This window comes from Suillus bovinus, assembly GCF_016758785.1.
Source record: "Suillus bovinus strain UH-Sbo-P2 chromosome Unknown EDB93scaffold_174, whole genome shotgun sequence".
NCBI classification, from domain to species: domain Eukaryota; kingdom Fungi; phylum Basidiomycota; class Agaricomycetes; order Boletales; family Suillaceae; genus Suillus; species Suillus bovinus.
Window position 1 is genome coordinate 31494 of NW_024542230.1, and position 8840 is coordinate 40333.

Genomic DNA, 8840 nt, shown 5'->3' on the forward strand with positions numbered 1-8840 from the left:
ATCGATCACTATGACATTGTTTAGATGTGTGATTCTCTGCTCAGGAAGGAAAATCAAGGAAAATGAGAGAAAGAATGCAAAAACAAAAGACACGCAATTGGAAATGAGACCATACACAGGAAAGCTATAGAAAGTCTTCGCATTGTCTGGAGGTGGCAGCTCATGAGTCACACTGTGATTGTACTCCTGTACAATGCCTGGGTCTGATTCAGAACATGCAGGTGCCAATGCAAGCCAGGAGAGTGCAAGTGCTGAGCACGAGTACTAAGCGAGTGAAAGTAGCATTTAGTATTACATGATGCATCTGTTGTTGGGCATGTTTCAATATAATTTTTCTTGACGAAATTTTTATATATAGTTTGGATGGTCTGGTTCTCAGTTCAAACCCTCACTGAACCAGAACCAGACCATTTTCGGACCGAACTGGACTTTTCCATCACTAGTAGGTTAACCTTGTGAGGGTGCTAAGGCTGTGGAAGCTTGCAAGGGTATACTAGGCCTTGCTAGATCACTCAAGGTTTATATACAATAGAAGGCTTTATGAGATCATGCGTGTTAAGTGTACTTTGAAAGGCCTCGAGAGGCAATGCATTAGTGTACAGTACTAAAATACATCATTTGTACGAAGTCTGGGCCACAGTAAAGTCCAGAGCGTGATCGAGTCGATGGCAGTGGTCAACAAGCAGCAAAAACGAGCAATAGGGAATGAAACAGCAAGAAAGTTCATGGTCCTAGTAACCACTCTTGCGTTGACCGGAAGTTCGATGTGGGGCGTCCGGAGCCGTAGTAGTTTTCCTCCTTCCTTTTTGCTTTGAGGGCTGAGTGAGGGGTGGTGGAGTGGAGTTGTTGTTGTCAGTCAGATCTGACAGTGGGGATGAGGGGCGTGGAGGTGATGGTGCAGTTACTGGCCAGGACTCCTAATCATGACATTAACAGAGTGAAAAAAAATAGACCTAGTGGCATACCCCAATCATACCCCACTGCTGCTCAGTCATGAGCTCACCTACTGAATACTCACGCTCATTGCGAGCAGTACAACGAGGTTTTGGCTTGGGTTTCAGCTTGATATGCAGAGGCTGGTCCTCATCATCATGGTGAATAGAGGCACTTGCAGGACAGTGTTGCTCGCTTGGCCAAGGTTGTTGATCCTCTCTAACAGAATCTGCAGGGCTATGGCCTGCTTGCATTGAGGCAGGAGCTGTATTGTGGTCAGCAACCTCAATGGAGTATCAAGGCTTGAACTTTGGTGGCAGTGGCCTGGGGATGTGGGGGTCAGACCCGAGCTGTTCCTGAGCATTGAATTCTGAGCGGTAAGTTGGTTTTCGAGCTGGTACCAGTTCGTCTTCTTCGTTGTCCGAAAAGATTACACCATGACGGTGCTGAGGCAGGGACTGGTTAGGCAGTGACTGCTGTTGCCCATCCAGTTGAGGGTGGGCTTGTTTCGGCAGTGTCGCTGCAACCTCTTCATCATTGTCATTGTCATTGTCGTAAGCTGAAGCATGGCGCCGAGTGTTGCCCTTTTGAGGATGTGGTGAGTCGTCTTCAGCAATCGACTCGAATATGACAAAGCTTTAGCTAGCTTTACCAAATGTACAATATTAAAAATATATATCATAATTGCAGATCATATGACAAAGGAATAGATAGGCAGACTACACTGGTGAGATCTCCCAAGCTGTAACATTGATAGGTCTATGGTACCATATTGTAGTCTACTAACATACTGAGTGTTGTTGTCAGAGATATCTATTCCTGCATAGGTAGCTTTCAATAGACAAAAAACCAAAACCACTGACAATGTGCCAAAGGATGACATTGAGTTATCATACTCCACCAATGTGCTATTTTTCAACCAAGTATGTCTAACTTTTAGATAGGCAGCTTCCAATGACAGAAGCTGCACAAAGCTGCAATCGCTGACAGTGTGCCAGGGGATGGTATTGAGTTGTTACACCCTATCGAGATGATGATGTTCTGTCAAGTATGTCTACTGTTATAAGGGGAGATTCTGTTTGTGGAAGCCACAGTCATTGACAGTGTGTCTGTGAATGATATCGAGTTATCATACCCCATCACAATGCTGTTTCCCAACTAAGAATATCTAGTCTTAGATAGACAGCTACCGATGACAGAAGCTGCAATTGCTGACAGTGTGCCAGGGGATGGTATTGAATTGTTACACCCTATCAAGATGGCGATGTTCTGTCGAGTATGTCTACTGTTATAAGGGGAGATTCTGTTTGTAGAAGCCACAATCATTGGCAATGTGCCTGGAGGTGATATTGAGTTATCATACCCCATCAAGATGCTCTCGTTTAACTGAGCACATCTACTATTACATGGGCAGCCTCCTATGGCATAACTTACCTTTGGCAACATGATATGGAGCTCTAACACTGAGTTATCAGGTCCTATCAAGGTGGTGGTCTTCAACTAATTGTACCTACTGTTACATGGTTAGCTTCCGATGGCGCAAGCAACCATCAGTGGCACTAGGATGATGTCTGACATTATATTTTGATTGCACTTTGAATATGTTCATATAGATAGATTTTTGAATCAATCACATTGGGATACACCAGGCCTAGACAGTACTGTTATGAAAATAAAGAATCAATTGGAAGCAGTAATTAATTCTTGCAAGGCAGTATGTCTTGCCTGAATCTTCGACAATGCACTATCTTTGCTGACGCGGCGCTGCAAAGAAGATGAGTTAGGAAAAACACGATTACGAAAAGTGTTAGCATTAATTTAGAAGCTTAAAAGTGATTCAATGCATTATGAACTGTGTCCACCACATTAACAGGTCAGCCACTTCCTCTGTTTCATCAGGATCGTCCAACAAATCAAGAATACTATGGTAAAAATTTTCCGAGTCCATGACCATGTCAGTACAGGAAAATACTGACGACAAACTCAACGCAAACCGGACCTGAGGGAACAGTCAGCAGAGGTGGGGGGATATAATCAGATTTATGTGCCTGTGTAGCAATATAAGCTAGGGAACCTTTGGTTACAGATTTCATGCCGTGAAGATAAGTATTGCCGGATTGTACAGCCTTTGGCTCTTTATCTACCAAACTCGGAGACGTAAAGACATGTTTGAAACCCTATGAAGTGGAAGTATTTGAAGTGAGAATTTTGTAGCAACTAGAATGAGCTTACGAAAACGAGAATGTCGCTCCTCAACAAACCCTTCCATGGGTCTTCGACATTATATTGAGACCCAGCATATAAAAAAATGGGCCACTGGTCACCCCGAACAGCAAGTTCACTGCTCTTTAGATTCTGCTTAGTTCTGGGCAATCTTGTGGCGGTCGATTAATACAATGTATAGAAAACTTACTCTGGCTCTGACCAGTCGAGGCCTGCGGGGCAGAGCAAAGCACCGGTGGCCACATATTACAGTGACATATTTCCGTATTATACGGGTCACCCGACCTACATAATATCCCATATAAGACAGGCCAGCAGATGATGGGCCGATGTGATGTATATCCTTGATGTTGACGGATGGGCTGGGAGGGATATTATTTCCGATGGAGGCGGGTGGGCCCATGTGTGGAATATGTAGAGTAGATGAGTGGGCCGATGGACATGAATATTCTATAGACGTGGGCCAAGGTAGTTGGATATTATGTAGATGGGTGTACCAAGGTAGGTGGGTATCAGATAGATGGGTATGCCGAGGGTACTTGTCATCACATACATGAGTGGGCCCAGATATATACTATATTAGATGGGTGGGCTGGCTGAGGGTACATTGTGTCACATACACGGGTGGGCCCAGATATATATTATCTTAGATGGGTGGGCCGAGTGTCAAGGAAGGTGGGTATCAGATAGAGGGGTGGGCTGGCCAAGGGTACGTGTTATCACATACACAGGTGGGCCCAGATATATATTATCTTAGACGGGTGGGCCAAGTGTCAAGGTAGGTGGGTATCAGATAGATGGGTGGGCTGGCTGAGGGTACGTGTTATCACATACACGGGTGGGCCCAGGGATATATTATATTAGACAGGTGGGCCGAGGGTGGTATATAATATAGACAGGTGGGCACAGGTGAATGATAATTGTAAAACAATGCAGTACCGATTGCCGAGTAGCTAATTTGGGTGAAGCGTAATGAGTTCCTGCAGCTGCAGGTTCATTACTGTTGCATTGCTGTATGAGAAGCAAGGTTCCAACTACCAAAATTCGAGTGAAGTGTACCGAGTTCCGAGACCTGGGTGTCAATAAACGAATATCTGATATCCAGCACACTTCCAACAATCAGGTATTTCATTGAGCAACAGGTGGTAATATATCTTCGACAGCCAACATCATGGAAGGTTCTCTTATCAGAACCTCATGTTCACCACCTACCAAACACCAAATGCCAAGTTCCGACTACTGAAATTTGAGTGAAGCGTGCTGAGATCCGAGCCCCGGGAGTTGACAAACAAATATCTGATATCCAGCATACTTCCAATGATCTGGTATTTCGGCTCCCTTATCTGATCCTGACTATCTCCACCTCCTCTAACACCAACCTCTGGGCGTCCAGCATTCAGCTTCTGATTTCCCAAGATCGACTTCATCATGAATGGTTCTTCCACTTCTGCAATTGAAATAAGCTTCTGGCGCACTTGGGCCCTGACAGTCACTCACGAGGCATCTGAATATACTGCACAGAAATTCAATGCAGAGAAGACAGGAGGAGACCCAGTGATACCTTCTCCTAACCTAGACACTGATCTAGTGATGGCCTGCGATTGATTGGTAGATCGCCTCATAAAGGCATATAAAAATCCGAGTGGGTCTTCCTGCAGATTCGGAAAATTCATTTGATCATTCAAATTCCTTCATCACAGTTCAGATGAACATCAACATTGCAAGATATAGCAAATTGATCTCCCCGAAGAACACCAGGCACAATGAGGAGAAAGAGGAGAAGTTGCTTAAGAGATGTCCTCCCGGCCATGAGGGTACAAGGTTTGTGGACATACCCGCCACCATTCTAGATGTGTCCGGCACCATCATCGCATGGTACCTCCCAGATGCCCTGACAGCCGAAACACAGGTGTGTGATATAGATTGTTACTCAATATATATTAAATACCCCATGGTAACCACAGAAGGAAATTTGGGCAGCCACCAACTTGCTGTCTCTGAGTCTGGAAAGAAGTGTGAATGTTGATGGGAATTGGTGAACCAATCCGGAGTGGTTCAAATGCCGCTCAAAAGATGTTGGCCTACCTGCCGGGTGCATTAATTTATCTCCAGCATGGTTTCAACAGGGGCATGAGGTAGGATTTGATAGGATGATGATTTCAGTAGTTGAGCACACCAATCACATAGAATCTAGCGGACCCGGAGGTATCTGCATCATTAAAGGGACCATTGTCCAAGGGAATCCTAAATGCCATTGCAAGGCCGGCAGCCATCGCATCAGCGGCGCTCAGGATCATGCATCCGGAGCAGTACTGGGCAGGGTTACAAACATTTTCAAGCCTCGGAGAAAAGGCAGAAAGCAAGGAACTGCCAAGAATGTCCGAGATCCTGGAGTACTGGGCATCCGTGTTTAACACGCTATCCATTATTTCCAATCATCAAACCCCGCATCATTGAGACCATTTATCAATTCCTGAATGCTTCGATATTCTCACCACCGTGGGGAATTATTCTAATGCTTGGATGAGCATGCCAAGCCTTCAGCTGGAGTTTGTGTACGATCCTGGGTGTATGATTGGATTTTCTGGAAGGATTGTCAGACATGGGGTTCATGAGGTGGAGGGGGATAGGGTTGGGTGGGCATGGTATATGAGGGACTTTGTTTATATCTATGCCGGGGTTCCCTCATGTGGATGGGCTAGGGTGGATTGACAAACCCTACCACCATGTGGAAGATGAAACAAGTAGAAAGTGTAATTACCCGCATCAGTACCTGCTTTCAACTACCAAGTATGAACCGTCTCTCTTGATGACACTCCCGAAATCCATAGCAGATGCATACAATGACTGTCCAGAGCCTTCCGTGTCTCTTGATGAGATTCAAGGTCCGAAAGCCATAGCAGATGCATACAATAACTGTCCAGAGCCTTCTGTGTCTCTTGATGACACTCAAGGTCCAATATCCATAGCGGATGCATACAATAACTGTCCAGAGCCTTCCATGTCTCTTGATGACACTCGAGGTCCGAAGTCCATAGCGGATGCATACAATAACTGTCCAGAGCCTTCCATGTCTCTTGATGACACTCAAGCACCAACACATTCAGCACGAAAGAGTGGGGTTTCAGTTGTGGTGTGCAGTTAGAAAAGGCCGGCCCTGGGTTGGAGTAGCGCAGACGATATCATCAACCTTACATTAGGCAATGCTAAGAAGAACGGTCTGTTGCAAAAGGAACCCTACAAGTCAAAAGGGCACAGAGAAGCCAAGAAAATGTAAGTATGAATGCTGCTGTACAAATTTGAAAATGGTACTGGGGCGATGGCTATCATTGTATTTAGACTCAGATCCTATCAACAGTCATCAAGGCCAGGAGCTCGGTAACTGGGTCTCGGCACTCGGGTCTTGATATTTGGACCTTGGTAGTTAAATGCTGGGAGTCGGGAATCGGTAATGGAGATCCGGAACTCGAAGTTCAATATTTGGCAGTCAACATTCGGCACTCGACGCTCAGACCTCGGAACTCGGTACTCAACGCTCGGACCTCGGAACTCGGTAATCAACACTCGGACCTCGGAACTCGATATTCGGAGCTCGGTAATCGGGTCTCAGCACTCAGGTGTCGACACTCGGACCTCGGTAGTTATGTTCCGGGAGTCGGGAATTGGTAATGGAGAATCCGGAACTCGGATTTCGATATTCGGCAGTAAACATTCGGCACTCGACACTTGGTACCTGACATTTTGGAACTCGGTCATCGGGACTCGATATCTGGCACTCAGTAATCGGGACTCGATATCCGGAACTCGGAGTTCAATATTTGGAACTCGACACTCGATATTCGGTGTTTGGTAATCGGGTCTCGGCACTCGGGTCTTGATATTCGGACCTTGGTAGGTAACTTTCGGGAGTCGGGAATCAGTAATGGAAAATCCAGAACTCGGAGTTCGATATTCGGAGCTCAGAACCCGGTATTCGGTGTTTGGTAATCGGGCCTCGGCACTCGGGTCTCGATGTTCGGACCTCGAGTTTGATATTTGGAGCTCGGAACCTGATATTCAGAGCTCGGAACCTGATATTCAGAGCTCGGTAATTGGGTCTCGGCACTCAGGTGTCGATACTTGGACCTCGGTAGTTACATTCCGGGAGTCGGGAATCGGTAATGGAGATCTGGAACTTGGAGTTTGATATTTGGCAGTAAACATTTGGTACTTGATGCTCGGTACCCGACGTTTTGGAAACTCGGTAATCGGGACTCGATATCCGGCACTCAGTAATCAATATTCGGAACTCGGCACTCGGGTCTCGATATTCAGACCTCAGTAGTTAAATTCTGGGAGTCGGAAATTGGTAATGGAGATCCGGAACTTGGAGTTCGATATTCGGCAGTCAGCATTCGGTACTTGATGCTCGGTACCCAACATTCAGAACTGGAAATTCAATATTCGGAGTTCGGTAATGGGGTCCTGGTAATCGGGACTCGATATCTGGACCTTGGTGGTCAGGACATGGTGATGCACATCTGCACCGTTTATTTCGGGACTCACCATATAACATCATGTTAGATATTGCAATGTTTACAAGTGATTTTCAGTACTCATAAAACACATATGCAACTTGCACTTCAACATTTCCAACTGAGTGACTAGAGCTACTCTCCTCTGCCTCTCTTCAATCTGTCCAGAATGGCAGTGTAGATTTGTATCTCTGCCATCTTGTCACGGATGCCCTCACGTTGCTCCTCAAGTAATGTCAGGAGGCATTCTCTAATCCACCTAAGTCCCATCAGTGATGGAACTGAGGTATGATCCACCTGCTCCGGAATTGTCAGACCATCATTCTCAATGCCATCCTAGAGCAGATCAGTCATGAATCAAGGAAATTGAATAAGAATCTTACTAGCCAATGCTGGTAGTGAAAGATACAGCAAGTCATCACCCGATCCAATTGCCATAGTTTGTTCGGGATTGCAGTTTCTCCCATCCACTATGGGGTATCATAGCCGGATACGATCTGGGATGGATCTCCAGGATCCGCGACGTCATGAAACACACAGAGGTGATACGAAAAGATGTGATCCGGAACTGTGTTCCAGGTGTGACCGGGAATCAAATGAAGAATATGAGCAATAGGGCTGGAAACGACCGAAATGATATTCCTGGCAGCTGAGTACTGAAGGATGGGAGTGACAAAAGTCTGTGGAAGATGTCAGCATTAACCATCAGTGTCGTTGGGGTCTTACAGTGATCTCCTATTGCAGCCCGGCTTTGAAGTGCCTGATCCGAGCCAAAGGGGGAAGATTGTTGTTTGCAGCCTCCGCCTGATATTGGGAGATGGATGCGCGGATGCATGATGCAGATATCGACATAGTAGCTGAAATGTCTGCAGGAGTGAGAGTGAGGGGCCGGTACTCATTGAGGGAATTCTCATTGTCAGAAGTGGATGCAGGAGAAGGATATAATTCAGGCATGGCTGATGCAGGAGTAACACACTGGCAATGACAATGACAGTTGGTTCAGATGTGAAGATATCATCCACTGATGGATGGATAAATTTTTCAAACTCCGACATGGGCTGACCTGGCCAATTCCAGGGACTAAATTTGTATATCAAAATGGTTGTTATATTCCATCGGCAATAAACCATTCATTCATCTTGGGAATCTATCAAAACGGTCTGCAGGTGT

The 8840-nt window shown here is 45.8% G+C and overlaps 2 protein-coding genes across 2 annotated transcripts; one reads left to right on the plus strand and one right to left on the minus strand.

Annotated features, from left to right (window-relative positions):
* Positions 1–4861: 4861 nt before the first annotated feature.
* On the plus strand, positions 4862–7342 carry EDB93DRAFT_1109540 (uncharacterized protein; the record flags this gene model as incomplete). Its single annotated transcript, XM_041447983.1, has 7 exons — positions 4862–5065; positions 5344–5562; positions 5948–6179; positions 6357–6429; positions 6515–6542; positions 6581–6907; positions 7052–7342. The coding sequence occupies 7 exons, from the start codon at positions 4862–4864 to the stop codon at positions 7340–7342; spliced, it is 1374 nt and encodes a 457-aa protein (XP_041300842.1).
* A 463-nt stretch (positions 7343–7805) lies between these two features.
* EDB93DRAFT_1109541 (uncharacterized protein) lies at positions 7806–8725 on the minus strand (the record flags this gene model as incomplete). Its single annotated transcript, XM_041447984.1, has 4 exons — positions 7806–8006; positions 8054–8140; positions 8374–8474; positions 8647–8725. The coding sequence occupies 4 exons, from the start codon at positions 8723–8725 to the stop codon at positions 7806–7808; spliced, it is 468 nt and encodes a 155-aa protein (XP_041300843.1).
* Between the last annotated feature and the right edge of the window lie 115 nt (positions 8726–8840).